The following is a 26,896-nucleotide window of genomic DNA, read 5'->3' on the forward strand; positions in this document are numbered from 1 at the left end:
TGAGACCCAATGGCTTAAGAAGGGACATGCTCAGTTTTAGGAAAAGACTCCTCTGTGGTAAGAATGTATGTGACCCTTTCAAGGACTCACACAGCTAGCACTATGCGATTGTGGGGAGGAGGGGCTTCTCATTTTACTTTATAAATTCTTGCATCTTTTGAACTTTTTAAAATATCCAGCTTATAACACTTTTTAAACTAATTTGTAAAAAGTTGAAAGAAGTGCCTTTGGGTCAGCTCTCATCCCAAGAGATACCCTCTCTGCTTTCAAAGTCTCAAGACACTCCCACCCAGTGTGGGATGGACAGCAATGGTTGTGGCCTTCCCCCACTGGGCAAGGAATGTGTCCTGATCTCCCACGAGCAGAAAGTGTGCGGACCAAGACCACTCCTGTGGGCATGTTGTCACAGCTTCTTAGCCTCTCCTTCCCAGCCACAGTGGGAGCCAGCGTAAGAGTTGGGGGCTGAGGAGGCAGGCTTCTTCTGTCTACATCCCATGAGGTCATTCCCACTTTCCAGCCCTTGGCCATGTAAGTGAAAACAAGGAGCTGAAAAACCACATGCAGTAAACGAGGAGCCAATAAAATCTCTTAAAAATCTCAGAAATGTTCAATAAACATTTGTAGAGTGAGAAAATAAATAACATTGCAGAAGAGCCAGCAGCTCCCTTTTCCCCCTTGTGTTACTGGGGTACAGGGTGCATGTCTCCTAACAAGTCACATGTTTTGAGGGCGGGCCAGTCCCAGCTCTCTGAAAGCTCCTGGCAGCTGTGTGCTCCTCTTTCCCCCAGCAGGGCACCCCAGGGCCCTTCGGCCTCAATCGTTTCTCCATCCTGGCTCCCTTCCTGGACCAGCTGCCCAGAGCCCTGGTTCCTTTCCTTTGCTCACAGGAGCCGCTTTACCAGCTGGCTGGGCCCCCCCCACCAGCCATGCCATTGAGGACCAACAGCTGGGAACTTGGGCTCATCCCCAGCGGGTCTGGTCAGTTTGGTAGCCAATGGGAAAACACAGGCCTCTGGGCGGAGGCTACTTGATCTCAGCCCCAGCTGCCAGCCGATGCCAGCCTGTCCACTCGACAGAAAAACACACGCTGGCCGCCTGCCCCCGGGTGTTTCCAGAAGAGAAATTTAATCTAATTTACATACTTCTAGGTACATCGATAACCAAAATGTGGCCACTGAAAAAAGTTAAAAGATCGATCAGCTCCCGGTTTCTAGCTGGCCCAGGATTGCAAAATAAAAAGATCCACGTTCCTTATTCTCTACACAAAACGCATTTTTAAAAAAGTGAAAGGTCTAGGGAGCTATACATAGAAAGGAACAGTGAAAAGAGGGAGGGGGGAGGAGGTGGGGGAGGACAGTCCCACCCCCAACCCCACCCCCTCCAGGGCCCGGAGCCCCCAAGGCTCTGGGGGGCCTGGACATGGCAGGAGGCAGCTGTCAGCTCTGAGCTCTTCCCAGCTGGGAAGGCCCCTCTGGGAGGCAGGAGGGCAACAAGGATTTCCGTGGCATTGTGGGCTCAGTGGGGGCTCCCAGACCCTGGTGGGCCAGCACAGGGAGTGTGCCTTCCCCTGAGCAAGCACCGTGGCATGATGTGGTCGTTTGACTCGGGAACTGGGGGGCTGGGGCAGATCCCGGGTTTCACGAGGTGCGTGCGTGCGTGCATGTGTGTATGTGTGTGTGTTCGCATGTGCGTGTGTGTGAGAGAATATTCATGGGGGCAAGAAGGAACCAGGACAGGGGGGTCTTTGGGGTCTTTGCAAATGGCCACGGATGGCAAACAGAGCCCGCCTGGCTGCTAGACTCAGGGGAACACTGACCTTCCTCCCCTGTGACCAGATCACCTACCACCAGGGACCTGGCCCGCTGCCCCCACTGAACTGGGTGGGCGTGGGCTGAAGGAAGATGCCCTGGGTATGGCCCCAGAGTCCTTGAGCTGGGGGGAGGGTGCCCCGGCTGTAGTGTGCCCGGCCCCCGAGGGTGCCGGTTTGAGGTTTTGGCTTGCTCCTTTGGGAACGGAAAAGGAAGAGGGAGGAGAGGGAGAAGGAGACGGAAGAGGAGGAGGAGACAGAGGTGGCATGAGAAGGAATCTGGAATGCTTTTGTGTTAGGGCGCCTCTGCCGCCGTTGTCTGTGCCGGTGGGGCCTGGGGCTCCTCGGGCGGGGGGTCCGCTTTGGAGAAATTCATCTCTAGGATGTGCCGCTGTAAGTGCCGCACCCATTCTTCTTGGATGGAGAGGGGCCCCTGGAATTCTACCTCACAGAACCTGCATGTGGGACAGAGAGAGAAGTGGCCAGTGTCAGAAGAAATGGCAGATGTGTAGCCCTGGCCACACCCTGAGCATCGGGCACACCTGCTGCTGCTCAGTGTGGACAAAGCAAGCCCCGGATTCGAAAGAAGGTGGCCCAGAAGCCAGATGTTCCCCATAGACAACTATTTCTACCCATCACAGGGTACTGGTGGAGTCCCCATCTCTATGCTCAGTAGTCTGCTGGCTCAGGTGCTGGCTATGGGCCATCCAGCTTCCCAAGCACCTCTGCCACCTGACTAGAGCATGTGCTCTGGTGGGAGAGGACACAGAGAAGACCCTGCCCTGCCAGGCTCCGGGACAGAGGATGTAGCTACAGAAAGGGGGCTCGGGCACTAACTCGCACCCAACTCACCAGTTCCCTACCCTTGCAGCCCTAAGGGAGGTCTCACAGCACACGGGCCCCAAACCTGAGCTCATAGCTACAGAGCCCTGGATTCAAATCCTATTTCTGACTTGGTCTGTGTGGTCTGAGAGGGCCCCATCACATCCCAGAATCCATTTCCTGGCCTCTGACATTTACCTGGACTTTGGTAAGAATGAACTAAGAGCTATTGTTTTTCTTAATCAAAGAGAAATTTGTCGAGGGCTTACCATGTGCCAGGCACAGTTCAAGTACTTTACAAATATTCAACTTTTTAAATCCTCATAACAAATCGATCAGGTAGGCCTGCTATCAACCCCATTGTATAGGTGGGAATATTGAGGCACGGAGCAGGAAGTCCTTGCCCAAGGTCACTAAGCTGCTACGTGTCAAGATCTTGCTGGCTACAGAGCTCAGAATCCCAGCCCAATACTCTGAGGCATCTCTGTCTGTGAGGAGCCCTTAGCCTGTACCCAGCCCACCCCAGGGCATTCTTGAGGATCCCTCTCCCGACTCCCAGCAGCCCACCCTGTTCAGGGCCTCTGGGTAGCCAAACTCCAGGTGAGTGGATAACCTGCCTCCTTCCCTCCTTCCCCCCCTTCCTGCCTCCCTCAGGAGCCTCATACCTGCACTTGAGGGTATAGATGTTGCCCACGAACTTGACCAGTGACGTCTGGGGTGGCCGGGGCACGAGGGAGGGGACCGGCCGGACCCGGGGTGGGGGCTGCCGTACCTCCTCCAGCTTCTGCTGCAAGTCATTGGCCTCCTCGCCCCCCCTGGCCGCAGAAGCGTCTGCAGGGCGGGCTTGTCGGCGCTCAAATTCTGAGGTGGGAAGGGGGGAGAGGAATGGGAGATAAGCTGGAGGGTGACGCCCTCAGGGAGGTTGCTGCCTTCAGCAAGTGATGAGCAGGCAGTGTGGGGATTTGTAAGACAGGCCAGTTGGTGACTGGATACCACCGGGCCCCGGTGACAGGCAGGATGGTGGATGGATGAGTGAATGGGCGAGCAACTGAGAAAGTGACTTCAGGGCAGAAGCACAGCAGAGAACCTGGGAGGCGGTTGGGTGGACCCACTGGTGCCCGCCGCCCTCACAACTTTCCACCCCCAACACTCACTGTTGATGTTCTGCCGCTGGTGCTCCTCAGCCTTCACAGTACCCGGCGGGCTGGCTGCCAGAGGCCGCTCACCACTGTCAGCTGCCCGGCCAGCCTCGGGCCCCGGCTCACCCCCAGCACTGCGGCCCACCACGGCCAGGCCCCCGGGTGCCAGCCCCAGGGGCGGCCGCTTGTCGCCATCGCGGCCATGGCCGGCACTGCGGAACTTCTTGGTGAAGGGGCGGCCGCCCTGGATGTAGCTGCGGTAGGCGCCCACCTTCTGGGGCCGGTGCTTGATCCACTCGCTCAGCGTCTCAATGGGTGACCCATTCACACACCACTCAGTCACGCCGAACTGTCGCAGGTGTGCCCGTGCGTGGCTGGCCAGGGCCTTGCGGTTTTCGAAGTAAAGGCCACACAGCTCACAGCAGGCCTCGGTGGCTGCAGGCAGAGGGGGCGCTGCTGAGCCCCAGCCCCAAGGGAGCAAGGGTACCCAGAAGGCACCGCCCAGGTCGGGAGCCAGTCCCGCCTCCCACTAGTGCCTTGACCCCCACTGGGGGTGGGTGAGCATGAGGCAGTGCCCGGCCCTGCAGGCCCCGGCAGATGCCCTCCCGGGACCCTGCCACCCACTGCTTACAGGAGTGGGAGGTCTTCTCGTGGAGGGTCTTTGCTTTGAAGGGCAGTTCAGTCTGGATGAAGGTCTTGGCCTTGACCTCTGCAGGGAGGAGGCGGTCCTCCTGCAGGGGCCGCTTGGCTGCCACTGAGCCCAGGTAGCTGGTGGCTGAGGGCTTGGCACCGGTGATGGGTGCCAGGCTGAGCTCGCGGGGTACCTGGGCTGGCCCAGCTCCTGGTTTGCCTGGCCGGCCAGCCATGGGTACCAGCGGCAAAAGGGGCTGCACAGGCCCAGGAGCCGCTGTGGGGGGCCCATCCTCAGCCAACGCAGGGGCCAGGTCTCCGGCCGGTGGCTCCTTCTTGATGAGGCACGGCTTGGACTTCTTCTTAAGTATCTCCCGCAGCGTGTCGATGGGGGAGCCGTTGACGGACCACTCAGTCACCCCCATCTGCCGCAGGTGTGAGCGTGCATGGCTGGACAGGCCCTTGCGGTTCTCAAAGAACTCGCCGCAGAACTCACAGCGGATGTCACGCACTGGCTCTGCCCGGGATGCTGTACAGGGTCGGGGGAGGGAGGAAAAGAGGGAGGTGGCTGCTGACAGGAAGCCTCCAAGCTTAAAGCCAGTGGTAAGCATGCACCCACAGACCCAAATGACCTGCTTTCTCCTCTGCCTCCAAGGGTCCTATGTACATCCAGCCCTTCTGCTTGTTCTGTCACCTCAAATGCTAGCCCGCTTCACAATGACTCTATGACATGGTGACATGTTAAGGAGCAAGTGCTCCCTTGATCCTGGGTTCAGATGCCAGCGTGGCTGTGACCCTGTGTGATGCTGGGCAAGCCACTTCCCCTCTCTGAGCCTGTTTCCTCCTCTGCAAAATGGGGATGGAAACCTCTACCTCCCAGTATTACTGGGAGGGCCTAAAGTGGAGCCGAGCAGTTCAGAACATGTGGCATGAAGTCACATGGGTGCTAAGGCCAGGGCTGGGGCATCCCACCTGCTGGGTACGCAGCAGGAGCTCAGCCAACCAGATTGCATGAAAGGGAAGTGAGTGACAGGGACATTATAACTACTGCACACACACAACTTTGTTTAACCAGGCACATCATTGTGCCAAGTGCTTTATACCACTTCAGAAAACCGTAGAGTGGGGACCATACTGATTTCCATCTTCCAAAAGAAGAAACTTGCCCAATTTCACATATTGCTAGACTGTGGAACCGCTAAGATCCCAACTTGAACCTGGCTCCAAATGTCACACTTAGTGACCACAAGTGTCAGACACAGTTTACACACCAACTTCTGATGGGTCTTTACTGCTGCCAGTGGCAGACATTATTAATTGATCCCTACAGACTCTCCCTGGGAATCTGGTTGGCAGCCACTACCAATTGATTGAAGATAGCACAAGAGGAAATTCGTTTGCCATCACTGAATGTATGAAGGAAAATCAAGCAGCAGCTCAGCTGGGTGTCTGCATAGAAGGACTGCACGCCTAGTCCCCTGTCCACTGGACCCATGTATCCTCCCTTCCATTTCAACCTTGGGCCTTCTGGGTACCCCCAAGGCGCGGTAGAGGAGGGAAGAACCCCCCTACCTGTTCTCCCTGCCTTGCCCCAGAGTCACACTTACACAAGTTCAGGGGAGTCATGTCTTCCCGTGGTGCTACCCAGGGACCCTCGGATGGGTGCGGCTCCCCGTGAAGGGCCCCTGGCAGCATCTCACGCTTGATTTCCACCCGCATTTGTTCAGGCTTCAGCTTCTTGGTCAGGGAGGGTGTGGTGAGGCCCGGGAACATCTTTCGGGCCGTGGGAGGAGGAGAGGCAGTTGGTGAGTGGCCCAGGGGGCTGCCTGGTGGCGGTGGCAACTTCTTGGCCAGGGGTGAGAGGTGAAGGTCCGCAGGATTGCGGGCTTCCAGTGAGCTGCCTGGACCTCCGCTGCCCATCACCTTGGCCAGGGCTTTCGGGCTGGGTCCCGGCGGGTTGGGGGGTCCACTGGGCCGGGACTGGGTCCGTCTCTTGAGGATCTCCCTCAGCGTGTCGATGGGTGAGCCGTTGACGTACCACTCAGTCACCCCCATCTGCCGCAGGTGCGAGCGTGCATGGCTGGACAGGCCCTTGCGGTTCTCGAAGAACTCGCCGCAGAACTCACAGCGGATGTCGCGAGCTGGCTCTGGGCCAGAAGCTGCAGCAGGAGAAGAAAGGGACAGTTAGCACAGTGGGCAACGTCAGCAGCGTCACCTGCGGGTATCCTGGTCAGCTGGGTGTGGACAACGCATGCCCACAGGCTAGGGTGGCGGTGGAGGGCAGGTGCAGGCCAGGGAGCTGAGGAACGGGACAGGGGCCAGACACCCGGCAGGAGCAAGGGGAGGCTCCAGAGCCATGGGCCCTGTCCTGGCGGAGAAGGATGGAACCAAGACTCCACGACTCTGCGGGTCCCAACAAGGACGGGGACGGGAGGGCAGGAAGTGGCAGCCTAAGTACCACCTGCCATCCAGACCAGGGACAACTATGGGCACCTTCCACACCAACAGGCAGCACCCCACCCTTGGCCTTCATTCTCAGTGAAGGTCACGATCATGGAGGTCAAAGGCCAAGAGAGAGGGCCTAACAGCCGACTGCCAATAAGATCTCTGGGCAGAACCAGCCCACTGCCAAGGGCCCCTGTCTACTCCCTGCCCCAGCAGGGAGGGAGCCGTGACCCCCCCGGGAGGGGCTCCAGGGCCCGCAGGGAGGAGGGGGCGGCTGAAGCGAGAACCTACAGAGGTTGAGAGGAGACGGCTCCACATCAGAGGCCCAGAAAATGCCGGCGGCTGCGGCGGCCGAGAGGTCCTGCTTCCCCCAGGGGCTGGCCGCACCCGCGGCCTTCAGCTTGGCCTTCTTGGCCGGCGGTGGGGGGGGGAGCAAGGAGAGGGCCGTGGAGGTGGGAGGAGGCCGCCCCAGCTGGGCCAGCACGCCGCGCCCCGGTGGGAGGCGATTCTGGACGCCGACCCTCCTGATGAGCCCGTGGAGCACGTCTATGGGGGATCCCTTGGCGTCCGGGTCGCTGACGCCCAGGTGGCGCAGGTGGGCGCGGGCGTGGCTGGACAGGCCCTTGCGGGTCTCAAACCAGGCACCGCACAGCTGGCAGTCCAGCTCTCTGCCCCCGTCACTATCTAAAGCTGCGGAGACAAAACACAGGGGGGGTTCACGGCCGCCACCTTGGCTGGCCCTAGGGAATGAGTCAGGAGGGCCTGGTGTGATTCTCAGCTGCCCAGGCCATACGGAGTCTGAGACTCATGCTGCAGGTTGATTTTTAAGAGGTTCTGGGAAGCAAGAAGCCCTGCTCCCTGCCTCGCCCTTCGGCATCAAGATGAGTGTAAAGAGTTCAAGCGTGTGGAGGCAATGACCCAATTCCAGTGGTCAATCTGATGCTCCCAGGACCTTGTCCCTGGGACCCCAGCTATAGGAGCTAGGCAGGGTGGGTGGCAGGTACAAAACAGGGCCCTACCCAGCTGCCCAGCAGCGTACAGCTGAGGGCTCACCTGCTCAGGGCCCTGCTCCTGAAAGCACAGCAGACCATGGAAGCAACTTCATCGGAACCTGAGGTGCCAACTAGGGTGCCCTGTTGGGCACGGGGCCAGACCCTGGGCTCACCCCCAGGCTCTTCGGGCCACAATGTGTGGGAAGGCCTGACTTCCTAAGGGCTGCTCAAGTTATACTTGCTCACCGCGCCTGGGGGTTTCTTCCCACACTGTCTTAGCCAGGCCCGCAGGCAGCCCAGAGACTTGGCTCCACCCTGGGCAGTCAGAAGTGCCTCTGCACAGGACTGACAGACAGGCAGGAGCATGAGAAGACAGGGCCAACCACGGGACCTGTCAGATGGACCACTTGTCTACCTGCAGGACCCAAGATGCCCCATGGGAACCCTGGTTCCCTTTACTGCCCCAACCCTCAGGCCCAGTGAAGGCCAAAAGCTGTCCCTAAGGGGCAAGAGTGACCCTGGCTGGCTCAGCAGCCACAGCCAGGCCTCTAAGGGAAGAACAAAGTAAAGTGGGAGACAGGTGATAATATGCAGGGCGACCGGCCCGACAGGAGACGCAGCACTGTGACCAACACTGACCCAGTCTACCCAGCACAGAGGAGCTGTGGCCCCCAGTGCCCCCACCCTGGGCCCTATAGCCCAACATGAACCGCGGCCCTCCCAACACTGGGACCTCCCTCAGCTCCCGGGACCCACACTCACTGAGGTTCAGGGGCCCCTCGTCCTCAGACTGAGGCCACTGTGCCTTTGGGGAGGATGGCCGGGGGCTCAGGGACAGCTGGGGGCTCTTGTCCTCAGGATTCTTGGGGGTAGGGGAGCCCGTCAGGGACAGCGGTGCCTTCTTGAGGAGTGGGGAGCTGGGTGGGTGGGCCAGGCCCTTGGCTGAGAAGCCAGGAGGCGACTTGATGGCCTTGTTGACACCTGGGGCATCCAAGGGCTTGGCCAGAGTCAGCAGGCTCTGCCGGGGAGCCCCAGCAACCACTTCCTTTGGAGAGCTGGACTTCTTAGTCAGGCCCGGGGGCAGCCCGAGGGGTGTGTCAGGCAGGCCCTTCTGCTTCACGAGCTCGTAGAGGAGGTCGATGGGGGCACCACTGCTCTCGGACTCGGCCACACCCAGCTGCCGCAGGTGGGAGCGTGCGTGGCTGGACAGGCCCTTGCGTGTCTCAAAGCAGGCACCGCAGACCTCGCAGGTGGTCAGGCTCTGGGCTGGAGGGCGAGACGGAGGCCAGGAAAGCCAGCTGTGAGGCCCTGTTCTCCCACTTCTCCCCCACTTCCCACCCCCCTCACCCAGGCTCCCTGAAAGGGTTTTGCTTTTGTCAAGCCCTTGATCCTTAAAGTGACTCTAATGAGGTGGGAATTGGCCTGTCCAGTTTGCAAATAAGGAAAATGAGTCTCAGAGAGTGGAAGAGTTGTGTCCAAGGGCATACAGCAAGAGGCAGAGTCTTTCTGTGGTCTAGCCAGCAGAACACCTTTCAGATCTCCAATGTACCAGTGTCCTGGCAACAGGTTTTCACAGAACTGCTGACCTGCCAGCCACATGCTTTACAGAGCTAAGTCCTGGCCACCCTCTGCCACTCAACTCATGCCCTACACGCTGGGATGGAGGCCTCAGTCACGGTCTTCGTGGTGCCCTGCATCCTCTTCTGCAGAGCCCTATCCCTGCCTGTCTGCTTCTTTGCCTCCCCGCTCCCCACCTTCAGGACCCCAAGGACAAGAGCCAGGTCTGTTTTGCATCTCTCACATCCCTGGGGGCCAGCATTGTGCCTGTCACTACTCAGTAAGGACCTGAGAATCAACGCACAGACAAGGAAGTGTCATGAGGAAGATCAAACAGCTAACGAGGATCAAAGTCAGCCAATGAACGGGTCTGAGTGTGAGCCCTTGACAACTATGCCCATTTCTTCAGATGCCCCTCCCTTGTCCAGTGAGGGTAAAGCTCAAGGCCATGTGTACCCAGGGCAGCAGCAGCTCAAGAGAGAAGACAGCTGGGTGTCTCCTTGGTGCCTTGGGGTGCTGGAGAGAGGGCTGTGGCCAGCCGGGGGCCCCGCATTAATCCCCAGGCCCAAGAGCTCCCTGTGTGACCAGCCTGGCCAGCAACCCCGCCCTGCCAACGGGACCACTCACCCTTGAGGTCCGACAGCTCTTGCTTGCTGCCATGAGGAACCTCTGCAGCCACTTTGCTGCTCAGCCGATTGGCCACCTGCTCCAGGGGCCCGGGGAGAGGCAGGCTCTTCTTGGGGAGCGGGGGGGAGCCCAAGTCCATGGCCACCATGGCATTTTCCTCAGAACCCAGGCCTGTGAGGTTGGGAAGACAGGCTCAGCCCAGGCAAGGTATGGGCTGCCTACCCTTAAAAGGACTGAAAGTGGGGGCACAGTGTGTGCATGGGGGACAGCCTTCTTCCTCATCCTTGGTGCCTGCTCTCACTCTGGATAGCAACTCACTCAACGAAAGCTGAGCTTCCGTCCATAAGCCCCAGCGCCAGTACGACGCAGGGACATCAAGGCTGCCCACTGACAGCAAACACAGACGGGTGAAGGGACACAGTGCTCTTCTGAGACTTCCATCCTAGGAGGTCTCAGACAAAATCTCTGGGCAGAACTTGTGGACTGGAGTATCTGTCAGTCTTGGGGACAGGTGGGGGCGGTCAGACGGGGAATTCAGTAAGAGAAAGCCAGGGTCAGAGGCCAGAGAGGCAATGTGGGGAGCCGAGGGCAGGGAGTAGGCTCCAAAGGACCTGTGGGAAATCTCTAACCAGACAGGACAGCTGGAGCTGGGGCTGCAGAGACAACTGCAGGGAGGGAGGCCGGCCGACCGATCGCAAGCTGAGCCCTAAGGGGGGTAGGGCGAGAACAGAGAGCTTGCCCGTACCAGCGGAGATCTGACTGGGGACAGGAGGAGTGGGAATCACAGAACTTTGCACAAAGTTTGTGAAGCATCCACCAGGCTGATAAGCTTCCCTGGGTGAGGTGTGTACGAGGACTGGGAGTCAAAGGTGCATTTTCATAGTCTAACGTTTCAGAAAAAGGGGACTGAGAGAACTGTTGAGCCCCGGCTTTAGCGCTTAGAGAACCGACATCGCTCTGGGGATGAAGGCACTGTGTGTCAGACGGGGCCTTGGAGGCGCTCAGTGGTGTGAGCGGGCAGCCGGCGGGTCCCCTGCTCAGTGCGAGTCCTACTGACGCGAGGAAAAGGCGGGCAGCGGGGGCCACGGGACACCTAGGACTTTGTCAAAGTCTCCGGGTGAAGTGGGCGCGTCTGTCAGATGGGACAGGTACCGTGTCAGGGCTGAAGTGACTTGGAGTGGGTTTCTGCGCAGCAGGGACCGGAACTGTGGTGAGGGACGCTCCCGGGCTCCAGGAGGAGCAGGGGGCATCTGTCAGACGGGGCGAGGGTCCCACGGGGCGGCAGCGGAGAGTGTTTCTGTAGCCCGGGACCCTGCGAGCGGCGACAGGAGGCCTGGGGCCCCGCGCGACTGGAGGGCCTGGGGGAAGGGGGAGTCCGGAGACTGGACGGCGGGCGTCAGGAGCGGCGGCGGCGGGAGGGGGCGGGCGGGACGCCGACTTTGCCCTCCCCGAACCCTCCCTGGCTCGGGCTCTTACCCGGCGCGGGCGCGGGCCCGGGCCCGGGCTCCGGCTCGGCCTTGGGCCCGTCCCGCGGCGGCGGCGGCGGCGGCGGCGGCGGGGGTGGGGGCGGCGGCGGCACGGGGAGGGCCGCGGGGCCGGGGCTCGGGGGGCCTGGCGGCGGCGCCCCCGTGGGCGCGCGCTCCCGGGCACCTCCCGCGCGCGGCCCCGCCGCCGCCTTGCTCTCCGCTTTTGTCACTCGGCACTGGGCGGTGGAGGCGGCCATCTTGGCTCCGGCGCACGCGGGGCGGCCGCTCCAGGCGGAAGCAGCCGAGCGCCGAGCCCGGCCGCCGCCGAGCCCACTCTGCCCCGCCCCTCGGGGTGCGTCCAGGATACCCGGCCGAGCGCCGAGCGCCGCGAGTGAAACTCCCTTCCCGGCCCCGGCCGCACCCTGGCTCGTGGATGCACGCACACCGTGCACCCCGCGGCCCCCAACGGCCGCTCCAGCCTGGGCCTCGACGGGCTGGGAAACTGTCCCCCACCCCAGACAGCCCGAAGGCTAGGATGGGAATCATCCGTGCACACGCATCCAGGCTCCGCCACGACGGACGGAGCTAGGACCTGCCCCAGGACCCTGTTCCATTCCCTTCCCTGGAAGTTTCACCTCCGGGTCGGGGATCCTGAAAGATCCCTGATCCCCAACCACGAGGACCCGCCCAACATCATGCCGACGGCACTGTCCCGCAATCCTGCAGAACTCCCCACACGGCCTGCACCACATTTTAAGCACAACCTGCGTCTCCGTAACACCAACCCTATTGCCCCCAGCTGTTCCTTGACAGCTGGGTGGAGCCAGAATCTGACCGTTGCCCCGCCCCCAACCTGGCACCCGCCCCGTACAGCCCACTTAGGGAGGGGGAGGTAGAGGCTTCTAAGAGCCTCGTAGGGCCAATGCTAAGACCTAGCTCTAATCTTGGGCATCCTTCCTCAAGGCCAGGCTCCCAGGATCTATCTACTCAACACTCCTGAACTGTTCCCGCACCCTCTCCTCGGTGTTCAGTGAAAGACTGATCACACCCTATTGATTGGCCTGCTCTCTCGGCACTAACTGGGGGGCTAGCACATTGGTCTTCTGGTGGAAATAGCTTAGCAACAGCTGAACCTGGCTGCTGGGTATGTAAGGGGTGTGAGCCTGACCTTCAGGCCTCTGTGGGAGTGACAGAGAAAGAAAGGGGCAGAGCTGGAGCCTACTAACTGCCAGCTGTGCCTCCCAGCCACCCCTGAGCCCTCACAAACCTAGCCAGGTGTGGGCGCTGAATGCCCACAGGACAGTTTCAGCAGAGGCAAGAAGCCTGAGGTAATGTCCCAACTCTGCCTCTTCCCAAAGTGTGACCTCAACCAGCCACTATTGTCTCTGTGCCTCAGTCTTTTTGTCCAAAGAGGAAAGGGGGCTTTGATAGCCCCATCCTCCATTCTGCAGACCTTCAATGCCCTTCAGTGGTAAGGGGGCTTGTAGAGGGAACCAGCCGATCCCAGAGTACAGATGTAGGTACCATCCTGGAAGCTGCAGACAGGAGAAACATAGAAGGAAGCCTCAGACCCAAGCAGTCCCTGGACAGTCCCTCCTGTTCAGGCACCTTCTCCATTCCCCAAAGCCTACCTACTCCTCACTGCTGAGTTCTCTGCCTTGAGGTTTAGTAAAGGCTCCCACAAAGTCAGGCTTTGCAAAGCTGGGTCTTTCACCTTTCCGCTCACTCCACAGTTCTAAGCCCCAGACCCCTTCACCAAAATATTACTTCTGGATTTCCCAAGCCATTTTCACTGGAGAGACCACCAAACATGGTGTTCAGAAGTCTAGCTCTGCTGCTTTGTGGCTGTGGCAAAACAAATGACCCAGTTTCCTTATCCGTAAAACAGGAACACAACAATCCTTAGCCCCATGGAATTGTTTTGCAGAATACATGAAACCTTAGTACACAGCAAGCACCCAATTATGGGAGCGATTATCAATGCTGCCGGACAAAGTAGATACTACTGAAAATCTAGAATGTAGATTCTAGATCCACACTGTCCAATAGGATCAGACTAACTCTGTACTAGCCACATTTCAAGTGCTCAATAACCATATGTGGCCAGTGGTGACCCTGTAGGACAGCACAGATATCGAGAGAACATCTCCATCATCTCAGAAAGTTCTACCAAACAGCACCGCTCTAGATAGACTATGTTATTAAGAACAAGGATCTGGAGTGTGACCTGCCTGGGATTTCAAATCCCAGCTCCACCACTTCTGGCTGTGTGACCTTGGGCAAGTTAATTAAGCTCTCTGTGCCGGTTTCCTCATCTGCAAACTGGGGATCATCATACCCACCTTACAGGGTTGTCATGAGGATGGATGTACATGAGTTCATGTTTGTAAAGTGCTTAGAACAGTATCTGGACCTTAGAGCTCAGTAAGCATATGTTAAAATCACTGTCAGGCAGTGCAGGGTGAAACTGGATTCAGGAGGAGCCCCGGGTCAGCCCTTGAGTAAAACAGAAGTGGCCCCTAAGTGGTAGGGAAATTGTGAGGACAGTTGTCAACGTACTTTGTAGAGTAACTAGAAACACTTTTAGGAAAGAGGAGTGGCTGCCCCCCTCCCATCCTTCCAACTCTCCGGGCTCCTGAGAAGGGTCAGGGCTCCACAGCTGCCCACCTTCTTTCCCCTTACCATCTCCGTAGGCTGGCCCAGGGTCCTCAGCCCAGGTGGGTGGGAAGGGCACTGTGAGAGGTAAGCGGGGCCTGCGGGAGGTCAGATAGCCACCAGGCGGCCCCCCAGGCTCACGGCCGAGGGGGCTGGGGGGCCTCTCGGCAGCTGAGGTGGCCAGCAGCTCCTGCAGGATGTTGATGGGCGAGACGGTGAGCTCCCAGTTGGTGATGCCAAAGTCACGCAGATGGGCCCGGGCATGGCTGGAGAGGCCGGCCCTCGTGTCAAAGCCAGCCCCGCAGAAGTCACAGCGCATCAGGCTGAAGGTGCCGGGGTCGAAGTTAGCCACTGTGGAGAGAGACAGGACATGGACTACCTGGAAAGGAAAGGGGGGCAACTCTCCAGCCCCAGCCCTCCCCTCTCCCAGGGCAGCTCACCTTCTGAGTATCACACACCTGGTACTGTTCCTCACATAGATGCCTCCCTTCCCCTTTGCATATCACGCTCCTGCCTGCATCAGCTCCTGTGTCCCCCCAACTCCAAAAAGCTTTCTCTACTGACCTCCCAGTTTCCCCCCTCACACAGCATCAGGAACCCTACGCTCAAACATTTCTTCAATTGTAGATTTGCAAGCATTTGGGTGAGTGTTCAATTAAGACCCTTCTCGTGTCTAGAGCTCATGTTCCACAAGTTCCCCCATCACAGCCCTCAACATCCTCACTGCCTGGTTTCTGTCTGTCCTCCCCTGCCCCACATCTCCAGTGCATGTGCACACGCATTTTCTCAAACACCATACCAGCACCTCCCCAAGTGGGTTCCGGATCTGTCAGCATCAGAACCACCCAGGGCACTCATGTTAGAGACAGACCTCTGGAATCAGAACCTTGGTGCCTGGGACTCTGCATACCTCACAGGCATCCCCGGGGGTTCTGAAGCCGGCCACGGTCCCACCATTGCTGTGACTGGGCTGTGAACGCCATTAGAGCAAGGACTGCTGTTTCACTCACTGCTGTGGCCCCAATGCCCAGAACAGAGGGGACCTCACTCAATAAATATTTGTTGAATGAAGGAACCAATGAAATCCCCTGCCTGGGGCTGACTCCTCTGCCTATACTCCTTCCTCCAGGTGCTGGAAGGGTCAGGGCATGGGACCATCCCCACACCTCCACCGACGCAGTGGCCTTTCTCGCTGCTCCCAGGTCTTCCCAGAGGGGAGGCCCCGACTTCACCCCACTTAGCACTATGGGAGGATTTAGAGTGAGGGTTGGTTGGTTCAGACTCAGCTGCCCAGCCTTGTGTCTCGGGGGCCTCAGAGGGAGGTGGGTACTGGAGTGAAGCCCCCCTACCTTTTTTCTTCTTCTTCTGGAAGGAGAACCTGCGTTCGATGGCCTTCACCTCCTCAGCGGAGATGAAATGCCGCACATTGTAGCTGACACCCACGCGGTTCAGGTGGCCCCGCACATGGTTGGCCAGGCCAATGCCATTGTGGAAGCGGTCAGGGCAGTAGGGGCATTTCCGCTCCTCATGCTTCAGGGCCACTGCTGGGTCCCCATCCAGCAGCACATCCAGCCCCAGCGGGCCGCCCAGTGGCGCATCCAGGAGCAGGAAGTCCAGGGGGTGGGTGCTTCCCAGCCCCAGCTCTTCTGGCTGCAGCCTTGGGGGTGCCCTGGCTGCTGCAGCCAGGACCTGGGACCCCAGCTTGGCCACCAGCACAACTGGCACCATAGCACGGAGCTGCTGCTGCTGTGACGGTGCGGCCTCCGCTGCCCACAGGGCTTCTCGGAAAGTCCGCTTCAGCTCCAGGGCTGGCTCTGGGATGAGGCTGGGGACAGCTGCGAGTGGAAAGACCCCATTTTCAGGGGAAAAGTCCATTTCTGAGGCCAGTTGTATTTCCTCCTCCTCATCATCACTCCAGGGGTGCCTCAGGTCCCCCAGTTGGGCTGGGAGACCCTGCAGGTGAATAGCGTTTTTGTTTCTACTGGGCAGTAAGGAATAGGGGGTGGATGCTAGTGGTGAGGGAAATGCTGGCCTTCCCGGGGGCCTCTGGACTAAGCTGTGAGGCAGTGGCTTTGACAGTGGGAAATCCCTTGTGCCCAGCTGCTGGCAGCCTGGGCCAAAGGCCAGGCTGGGGTCGTATCCAGCAGGGTTCTCCCGCCACATGGGGGCTAAGAGCGGCTCAGCGCTGCCAAAGTCGTCCTCAGTGGCTTCAGGGAAGCGGGGGTAGGCATCCTGGCTGGTACCAGGCTGGCTGGCAGGATCCTCCTCGAAAGCCTCGCCATCCTCCTCCCAGTGGGGATGGGCATGCACAAGCCTCACATGCTCCCTGAGCAGGCTCTCGTTGGGTGCTGGGAAGCCACAGAAAACACAGGCACTGAGGCCCGAGGAGGCTCCATAGGGCTGATAGCCGAGGGTGCTGGTGTCAGGGCCTGGGCTGCCGCCCCCGAAGGGCTCCTTGGCAACCTGGCCTGGCAGCTCGCGCACGTGCAACTTGGCATGCTGCACAAAGGCTTTGGGGGAACTGGTGCCAAACATGCACTTGGGGCACTGCAGCCGAGCCTCCCGGCCCTCAGCGCTCGGGACCTGCTTCAGCTTCTGGATTTCCTCAAGGATCTTCTCCCGAGAGGCCTGGTGCAGCTGCCGGTGCTGCTCCAGGGCACTGGGGTCGGTGAAGGCCCAGCCACACTCACCGCAGGCCAGGGGGGCTAAGTCAGCCGGAGGCTCCTGGCCTGGGGCTCGGCGGTGCTGGCTCATGTGCTCCAGGAGGTGCTCCTTCTGCTTGAAGTAGATGCTGCATTCGACACACGGGAACACAGCTGGGTCCTCGTCCTCATCCTCATCTGGGCTGGCCACCCCCTCGGCTACCTCCTCCAGCAGCTCACACAGGTAGGGCCCTGTCTGGACCGGGGGCAGCATGGGCTGCAGCCGCTCCACAGAGGCCTCCGAATTCACTGTCCAGGTCTGCGTGGCCACCTCGGAGGCAGATCTGGGCAGGCCCCACTGGGCGGATGGCTGGGCCAGCCCCTGCAGGCCCGTCAAGTGCTCTCTGGCACCCACCATGGCCACACCCAAGGTCTTCATGGCATCTTCTACAGGCAGCAGCACCGTCCTGAAGGAGGTGACGGGTGGCGGCGGGGGCGGCAGGTCCAAGGTTAGCCCTGAGTCCTGCGATGGGGCCTGCTCATCCTCATCCTGGAGCCAGTCTAACCTGGGGTGGCCCCGGGGGGACTTCTCCAAGAGCTTCGGTTCACCCTGGTGGTGCAAGAACCTTCTAGAACCCTCAAGCTCAGCGTGGGGCTTCACTGTTCTCACAATGACGGAGTCCTCAAACCTCCGCTCAGATGGGATGCCCTCCCTGGCTTCCTGGACCAGAGGGTGCTCCCAGGGACCCTGGCCATCAGGGAGGCCAGGGAAGTGGCCCAGGAGATGGGGTGGTGGGGAACCCGGCCGGAAGTCCAGGCTGCCTCCATCCCAGCAGCTGCAAGGAAGTTCCAATGGGGACAGGTTAGCCATGGGCCTCAGTTTCCTTTCCTCAGGCAGGGCAGGGAAGTCCTCCCAGGCAGTCTAAGACAGGCCTCCGAGACTCAGCCCCAGGGCAACCTCACAGTGGCCGGAAGTGTGCAGGTGAGGGCGGGGAAGTGGGGGGAGTACATGTGGACCCTTCCAGAGCCATTGGATTAAAATCCGGATTCAGCTCCCAGGATGCACCTGTGCATAGAGTGCAGGCCCACTGCATCGTGGGGGAGTGTGCAGAGACTACACTGGAGTCACAAGGCGTGCCCCCAGGTCTGGTGGCACAGTCAACTCTCATCTGTCCCATGGGAGGGTCCAAGGCTCTGACTTGTGCTCCAGGCTGCTTTTATCTTAGTCCTCCACAGACTGGGGTGGTTTAGTTTATTTAGATTCACCTTTCCAGCAAATTTGCTGAAACTCTATGGCATGAACAGCTCCAGGAGATGTAGTTCCCCCCACCCCCGCACCCCACCCTCCCCTATCTTCCATCCTGGAAGGGCAGAGTCAGGAGAGGTGCACAGTGCCACTCAGCCTCTGGACCTAGTGACCCTGACCTCCTTTGGGGGAGGGGGAGGCAAGGCCACGTCACTGAGCCTCAGTTTTCCAATGCTAAAAATGGGACAAGTCCCAAGAACCAGGAGCTTCCCACCCTTATGCAACCTCTAAGGAGCTCTCTCATATCTGTAATCAAAGAAACCTTAACACATGGCAGGTGCTTATCTAAATAATCTCAACCACAGCCCTTCCACAGGAGACCTTGACCATGTGAAGTGTTAAGGTGAAGATGACACAACTCAGTGCTGGGGAAACACTTTGCTTGGCCTGATGCCTGGCTCCCGGTCAGCCCATGACTAATGTGGGTTCTTACTATGACTGTTCCCGATCCATCTCCCTTCATTTTCAAGATCCTGCCTCACAGCGGGAGCTGCCAATCACACCGAGAGGATGAGCGCAAATCACAGGGTCAAGTCTCTAAGCCCTAGTAGTGAAAAGCAATACCAACGGGACCATGCCCTCAGGGCTGTGGCAACAATTCAGTGGGACCGAGAACCCAGCACACAGTAAGCACTCAATAACAGGGAGCTGTTATTAATCCTGATATGTCTATTATTATGCATTGGCACTCGCCAAGCCCTTTAATAAAGGTTCGCTGCTGTCAGCATTGTTGTTTCCTGCTCCTACCCAATGTCCCTTGGTTCCTCAAGGCAAGTTTGTGAGATGCATCCTAGGGGTTTTACAGATGAGGAAACTGAGGCTCAGAGAGGCTTGGCATGGTTCTAAGGGTCACCTGGCAGAGACAGGACTCCAAGGGTCCAGCCTCCAATCCCTGGCTCCCTGGCTCTGGTCCTGGCAGGGATAATGAGAGTTGACTGTCTGTTCATCCCAGTCCCCCCGCCACCCCTTGCACACATCCAGGGGCTTGCCTGCCGGGAGCCACCTTCTCCTGCCTGGCCTCCTGATTCCCTCCTGTCCCCTTCTCACTCCCAGGGGCTTCTCTCGGGCCTGGGCACATCCTGCTTGCCCCCCTGCCCTCCCTGAGGTCAGGGCCAGCATGGCACTCACCAGCTGCTGATCCGATGGGTGGCGGAGGTGGCACGGGGGAGGGCTTCGCTGAGGCCGGGATGGGGCTGCCCGTCTGCAACAGAGAGGGGAGACCCTGAGGGGCTGGGGTCCCCCTGGCCGGGGCCCTTTTAACCCCAGCTCCAGAAGCCCTTCAGTGAGCCTTGGGAGGGCCCTGCCAGCTCCTTACCCCTCTCCCCTGAGAGGCCTTTGGCCTCTACATTCCTGAGACCTGAAAGGGGTTTCCTCGGAGGAGTCCCCTTACCATTCCTGGGGTACCCCAGGGGCTTGCTGCCTTCAACCCTCCTCTCTATGTCCCTGCTGGGCAGCCACGGTGATTTTGAAAAGTCACATCCTGGTAAAAACCCACCTGGCTTCTCATACCTACAATAAAAGCCAGATTCCCAACCACCACCTACAAGGACCTGCGAGGTTGGACCTCGGCAGTCCTCTGCAGCCTCACCTCCCTCTCTTTGTCCCTCACTCACTCAGCCCTGACTGCTCCTGAAGCCTCAAGCCCACCTAACTCTTTCTGGCCTCAAGGCCTTTGCACGGGCTATTCCCTCTGCCCTGGTGAGCCCTTCCCTCGCTACCTGCTAAAGTAAGCTCCTATGATTTTCTCTTTCATCCCTGATTTCATTTCTTACGTAGCACTCTTTAAACTGCCTGGTGCCTTCTCTGAATGCTTGCCTGCCTGCGTCTCCTATTAGCATGTAAGCACCCGTGAGGTGCAAGGACCTTTTCAGCTCATTCACTGCAGCATCACAACAAGTGCTCAGCTGATACCGGCCCGATGATGAATGAGCCCAGCTAGAGCTCAGCCCTCTAGCCTTCGCTGCAGAGGTCCCATCCCTGCCTTCCACACCCCATTCCAGGCCTTCATCCTAGAATCAAATCCCCTCCTGGGACCCCTCACACAGATAGAGCCAACTCTCCATTATCACCTGTGGAGCCAACGCCTGGAGCGACCACAGGGATCCTGGCCTGTGCCTCCTCTGCCGCCGCCCTGACTGATACGGCAACCGTGCCAGTCGGGGCTCCCGCCAAAGGCCTGGGCCAAGGTTAACACACTGGGGGAACTTGCACCCCATCCAGAGCCTGGCAGATGCAATTGCTGGATTAGCTTCAATTTGAAGAAGGGCCAGAAAGAGGACTAGTGCCGGGGCTCATTCTTTCTCCAATCTCCCACCACCAAATTTGCCCAGGACAGTGAGAGCTGACTGGCAGGAGCCAAAGAATTAAAAGTACTGGCAGGAGGCCATGGGTGGAAGGGTCAGAAGGTTGTAATCACTGCCCAAGCGTCTTTCTGCTGAGCCTGAGAGAAAGGTTAGGACTGTCCCATGTCCCGTGGCTTCTGGAAGGTGAGAACACGGATGGGGTTATAGAAATTCATTGTCCAGAGCAGTTTATCATCCTTGGTGCTGTTCCTATTTGCGGCCAGTCCTCCTCTGGTGGGGGCTGCCCTGTGTATTACAGAATGTTGAACTGCATCCCTGGTTTTCACCCACTTGATGCCGGCAGCCCCCTGCTCCCACCCCTACAGCCAGGATGAACAAAAATGTCTCTAGACCTGGCCAACGTGTCCCCTGGGGACAGAATCATCCCCCTTTTGAGAACTCCTGGAGTAGACGGCTGGGGAGCACAGCCAGGCCAGTGGTATGCTTGGATGCGCAGGTCAGTGTCAGAGTGGGAGGATGGGGTGGGTGGGCTGTTGGAGAGGGTGTGAGGGTTGGGAAAGTCAGGCCTGGACCAGCCAAGGGAGCAAGACCACAAGCCTCAGAGGTATGAGCTTCTCAGGAGTGGGCAACCAATTTCACCAGCAATAGGCCTTAGCACAGCCACGAGTCTCAGGGTCCAGCGTCCTGCATCTGAGATTCTGGGACCCCAAGCTTCTGAGATTCTGGGTGTCCCAGATTCGATGATTCTGTGATTGCTGTTGTCTAAGAATTCCACCAGCCAGAGGGCCGTGTTGGCCTCTTTGAGCAGCTCCAGTGAGGCTCCTATTTTTAGTGGCAGTGACTTTGAAGGAAGCAGGCAAAGTAGGGCCCCGTATCCAAGACACCTGGGGGCCGGGGGCCTCACCCAGCCAGTGGGGATCCAGAAGTCCCTATGGGTCAGACAAGGCACCTAGGATGCAGCCCTTGGCAGTGGCCATGTCAAGAGGTCATCATGGACTCCCGCTTTCTCAGGTCCCCGAGAGGTTTAAAAATGAGAGGGAATACAAGGGTGTCCGTGAGCAGCTTGAACCCCAAGCCAGGCAGCAGGGCAGAGTGGCCAACAATCTAGACTGTGGAGTCAGACAAATCCCAGTTTAAGTCCCAGTGGTGACCGAAGGGTGTGCCTTTGCCGTCCCAAGCCTCAGTTTCCTCCTCTGTATAGTGAGAACAGCCACTGACCCAGTCTTACAGGACAGGCGACTGGTGCCAAGGAGATCACAGTAAATGCTCCATCCAGAGAGGCAGTGGTGGGGGGAAGGAAGGAGATGGGAGTGCCCAGGGAGATGGAGGCTGGCTCGGAGATGTCCCAGGTTGGAAGCCGGAGGCTGGCTCCGGAACCTCAGGCCCCGGTTCACTCCACGCTCTGATTTTCTCCTCAGTCTAATGCCCCGTGAGGGCAGAAATGAAACACTGTTTGCCCCCAACGCCCTGGTTCCAATGCCAGGTATGCATTAGACTCTTCATCAATCCATGTGGACCATCTTAGTCCCCCAAGCCTTGAAGCTGGGAGGCCGACCAGAAAGGTCAAACATTGGGCAGAGGCAGCAGGGAGCCTGTGGGTGCTCCAGGCCAACAGTCATACTGGAGCACAGAGTAGGCAGTGAACGCATTGACATCCAGGCAGAGAAGTTTGGAGGTATCCATTCCAGGGGTGCCCTTGGGGGGAATCCAAGGGCTGGGTGGGGCTGAGGGAGGGCCCAGGCTTTGGGGTGGAACAGCAACCCCAGAAACTATTCCTATTTATAGACATCACAAGACTCCTAGGGCAGGTGTCTGTGCCAGGAAAATGGGGTTGAGCAGGCCGAGAGGGCAGCAGGGGGTGGGGGAGAATGCCACGTCTGAAGCTCAGGCCCTCCTCCAACTGTCTGGCTGAGGCCCCACATCAAGCTATCCCTGTCCCGTGCCCCTATTTGCTCAGGGACACCATTACGGGTGGGCCTGGCACCGCTCAGCAGTCACATTCCCCTCCTTCCCAGGCACATGCACTGGCCCCTGGTTAATTCCCTGGGGAGACTGAGGACGTACCTATCTACCTACCTGGGGCTTTTGCCAGGTAGAGAAGAAGCACCCAATTCCTCGGAATCAGACCCATAGAGGATCCTGGTACCCCAGAGCCTGTTTCCTGGGTATCCCACAAAGTCAAGGTCCCGGGGTTATCCTAGTCAGCATTGTGACCTGGGACAGAGTTCTGCCTCTTTCGGTCTTGGTTACTAAGGGTTTGGAGAAGTGGATTGCTCAAGTTCCCTGAGGGCTGGTACTCTGCAGGTCTCACCCTGCCATTCCCCTTCATGACACCTTCAGGTGCCACCAATCATTTCCGTACCATGGCATATGTGGAGCTCACTACCTGGCTCACTGTTCCTCATCCATGACTCCTGGATGCCTCTCAAGGCTGGGCCAAGCTAGGTTTCCCTCATTGCAGCCCCAGCAACTGTGTCATAACACTTTGTGGCTGGTCTGTCTCCCTGATCCCAGATGGCAGGGTCCATGAGGTTGGGGATGGTACGTGTGCTTGGTCACTGGCTGTGCCCAGCCCCAAGAAGGTGCTCTGTAGATATCTGGGCATCACGAGCATTTCTAAGGGTGAGTGAGGCAGGTCAAGGATACCTTGACAGAGCACGGTGGTTAAGGATGACGGCTGTCAAGTCAGGTTGATGACTAGCTTTGTGACCTTGGATAACTTAACCTCTCAAGGTCTCAGTTTCCCCGTCTTTAACATGGGATAATAATAATCAAGTTTACCCCACAAGGTTCTTTTGAGAATGACATGAGATGATCACGTAAAGGGCTTGGTATGTAGGAAACCACTAACGGGGTGCTTGTAGGTTCCTAGAAACCAAGGCTTTCAGGACAGGCCAAGGAGATGAAGGGAGATGTATCTATCTGGTCCATCAGCCTGCACTGCCCCCACCACTCTTCAGCCATACCAGGCTTCTGCCTGGTCTTTGAACATGCCAGGTTCCTCGTCCCCACAGAATCTTTGTACCTGCCATGCCCTCCATGCGGCTTGCCCTTCTACCCATTCATTCCATGCTCCACTCAAATTCCATACCCTTGGGGATGCTTTCCCGAGGCCTGTCACTCCATGGGATAGCTTCACAGCATCTGTCACTACCTACCCTTATTTATTTGGTTACTTGTTGTCCGTCTCACCTATTAGAATGCCAGGCCCCTGAGGGCAGGGACTTGTGACTCTTTTGTTCATGGCTATACCCCCAGCACCTAGAACAGAGACTGGCATGTAGCAGGTGCTGAGTCTTTAATGCATAACAAATTTTGAGGTGGGGACAGTGTGAGATCCCCTTTTGCTGGGTAAATCGAGGCAAAAACAGGTAGCTGGCATCCCTGATTACCCAGTCTTTCCTGAGCCACTAGAGGGCACAGCTGTTTTGGCTCATGGCTCAGGGGCAGGACTCACCAAGACAGTGCAGCAAGAGAGCCAGGATAGACGGCTGAGGTGTTCCCTAACACCTGGGGAATAAGTGAACTTGGGACAGGGAGCTTGGGATGCTAAGCTGGGCACCTGGATCCAATTAATGTGCTCAGAGGAGGGAGCCAGACAGACCTGAATTCAAGTCCCAGCTTCTTGCCACACACTGGGGAGCCTTAGTCACGTCATTGGCTCCCAGGGCCTCTATGTTTCACAACTGTAACATGGAAAACTAAACAGAGTGCAAAGAGAAGGCTCTGGACCAAAGCAGAATCCAAATCCCAACTCAGCCCCTGCTGGGTTGGGTGACCTGGTCCCCTTTGAGCCCCGGGAACACAGAGATGGATGTTCTCCCAGGGCCACAGGGCCCACCTTCTTACCAGAAATTCCACCTCTGCCATCCAGAATGTCTCGGGAGCTCTCCTTGGTGACAGACAGGTAATGGTTGGACCGGAAGATGCCACCATCCCCCTCAGCAGCCTCAGCCCCACCTTCGATGTCCTCCCTTGGTGCTGGGCCAGGCAGTCTTTCTGGGCCTCGAGGACGGTCTGGGGTAGCCAGGCCGCCTGCCAGGGGTCCATCCATGGATGCTGTCTGCTTGGCTCCACTCAGCTGCCAGGCTGGCTCAGTGAGGCATTGTAGGTCTGGGGGCAGAGAAACAGGTGCTTAGGGAAGGTAGGAAAGGGACTCTGTCTTAGTTTCTTCTTCCTTGAAGCCCTAGTCCTCACCCTTGCCCAGTGCCTCAGTTTCCCTTCCAGCCAGGTAAGCTAAGTAAATGGTGCTGAGGCCCTGGCCACATACAGTGTACCCCGAGTGGTCCCTATTTTCAGTATGCTTCAGTCTCCCTACCAATAACACCTCTCTTTACACAGATCCTGTGCTGCCACAGTTTATCCATTTTTACACGTGCACACTCAGCCACCTTATTTTCTTGCAGCATTAATCCTATCACTTCTCCCAGATGCCTCCCTTCTGCACTTTCCCCAATTATGCCCTCACATCCATGCACTCATATACCCTATGCCCATGCCTTGGCATGCATGCCGGCCACTTCTACACTCTGATCCTATACCCTCTCAAGTCCCCCTATCATTATCCCTGCACTTTTCCCACATCCCAGCCCTCCCTCCCACACGACCTTAGGGTTCTCCAGTATTAACCCCTTCACCCTCACACACAGCCTCAAGTGATCCCAGCATTAACCTCTTCGCTTCCCCCCAACATTACCCCTCATGCACATCCAGCCTGGGTTCCCCCATCCCACCCTCCCAAGATCTCAATAGTCTGCAGGCAAAAGGGATGCATAGGGCTCTTGGTCCAGAAATGAGGACCTTGGGGAGGCCGTGGGGGTGGGGGCTGTCTTCTCCACCTATAAATACCTTCAAGGTAACGGCGGAAAGTGAAGGGCAGGAATGAGGCGCCCTCCCCAGGGAGATGGTGGGGAGGCCGGGCCCAGGCAACCGGGGCGGGGCCGGGGCTCCAGGCCTGGCTGCAGGCGCTGCCCTTGGGGGCCTGGGGGCTCCCAAGGGACCCGTCCGTAGACTGGCAGTCGTGGCAGGGGTCCCTGCCCAGGCCCGGGGGAAGCACCTGCAGGTGTCCACCCGGTGGGCACTGCCCGCGGGGAACCGGCGGGACCGCAACTTCGGAGCACTTTGGCAGCGTGGGGAGGGGGGCTCCTGCCTGGACGCCCCCGGGGGGTCGCAGGGGTGGGAGTGGCGACGCGCCAGCGCACCCCTCCGGGGGCCAGGGTCTGGGAGATGCGCCCTCCGCCCGTGCATCTCGGGGCGGGAGACCCCGCGGGACGCGCCGAGGTAGAGGGGACACCTGCCCCAAGACCCCCGCTCCTCCCCCCACCTGCACTGCCCCGCCCCCGATCAGGCCCCGCCCCTGCAGGCCCCGCCCCGCCCCCCGCCCCAGGGGGTCCCGCCTGGCCCGGCCCGGCCCGGCCTCCCCCTCCCCACGCCGGCTCCGCCCCGCCCGCGGGCTTCCCAGGCCGGGCCGGGCCTCACCGGGGAGGCGGCGCCGCCGGCCGGGCGCCGGGGCTCGGAGCTCCCCTCTTCGGTGCGGCCGTCGCTGTCGCTACCGCCGCTGCCGCTACCGGTGCCGGTGCCGCGGCCTCCGCAGCCGCCACCGCCTCCACTGCTCGGGGGACATTGTCCCTTTAAATCGCTCCCCCCGCCGCCCCGCCCCCCCGGCGCGCCGCCGTGACCTCAGCGCGACAGCCCTGCCGCGCCGCCATGATGGGGAGGTCTGGGGCGCCCCCGACCCCCCCCCCCCCGCCCGTGCTTCCCGGGGGGGCGGGGGGGGTCGGCCAGCAGGCCCGCGCCATATTGGGAGTGGCCCGGCTGGTCACTCTTAAAGGGCCCACGCGGCCTGAGAATCCAGGGAGAGGCTCTATTACCACGACAACACTCTTGTCCTGCTGCCCCCAATGGTACCTCATCACCCCACTGGTTCTTCTAATGCTATGCTCACTAATAGTACCAGAAGAGTGGAGAGGGGGCAGAGAAGTTCTATGGGTCACTCATAGGTCATTGAGGACTCCACTCAGCCAATCCTTAGCCTTCTGTCCCCAACTAGCTTCCTTCCAACCACAAGCTCACTCCTTCCTTCCTCGTTATCCACACTGGACTTCAGCACCTTCATGCCCCTAGAGCCTGCCCTAGGTCCCCAACGCTAAGCCCCCCTTCTCCATCCAATCCAGGATCATAGGCTCCAGGACTACCCCATCATGCACACATAATAGGTCTGCTGCCTTCTCCCAGCTACCAACCATCCATATGTCCAACCACCCATTCATCTCCCTACCCATTCATCTACACACCCATCCAATCAACTAACCACCTATCCATCCATTCTTCCAACCACCTATCCATCCATCCATCCATCCATCCATCCATCCATCCATCCATCCAAATACCCAAACTACCCATTCACCTCCCATTTACCTACTCATCTGTCCACCACTCAACCAACATCTGATCCTGTCAGCCAGCTAGCCACCCTCCCAAATCCCCACACCTATCCACCCATCTG

The 26,896-nt window shown here is 58.8% G+C and overlaps 1 protein-coding gene across 6 annotated transcripts; it reads right to left on the reverse strand.

Moving 5' to 3' along the window:
- Positions 1 to 1,106: 1,106 nt before the first annotated feature.
- Positions 1,107 to 26,028, reverse strand: WIZ (WIZ zinc finger). 6 transcript variants are annotated; one of them, XM_081077027.1, is made up of 13 exons: positions 25,870 to 26,028; positions 24,241 to 24,504; positions 19,217 to 19,289; positions 15,490 to 17,618; positions 14,168 to 14,491; positions 10,020 to 10,190; positions 8,598 to 9,101; positions 7,135 to 7,533; positions 6,006 to 6,557; positions 4,400 to 4,927; positions 3,784 to 4,203; positions 3,295 to 3,490; positions 1,107 to 2,262 (listed from the first exon to the last, which is right to left on the reverse strand). In XM_081077027.1, exons 2-13 carry the CDS (start codon positions 24,443 to 24,445, stop codon positions 2,103 to 2,105), a joined length of 5,661 nt encoding a protein of 1,886 aa, XP_080933153.1. In that variant the 5' UTR covers positions 24,446 to 24,504; positions 25,870 to 26,028; the 3' UTR covers positions 1,107 to 2,102. The 6 variants fall into 6 exon arrangements, with proteins under 6 accessions (XP_080933153.1, XP_080933148.1, XP_080933149.1 ...); XM_081077022.1 differs by lacking the exon at positions 10,020 to 10,190; XM_081077023.1 differs by lacking the exons at positions 7,135 to 7,533; positions 10,020 to 10,190.
- Between the last annotated feature and the right edge of the window lie 868 nt (positions 26,029 to 26,896).

Source organism: Rhinolophus hipposideros (assembly GCF_964194185.1).
Source record: "Rhinolophus hipposideros genome assembly, chromosome: 16".
NCBI lineage: Eukaryota > Metazoa > Chordata > Mammalia > Chiroptera > Rhinolophidae > Rhinolophus > Rhinolophus hipposideros.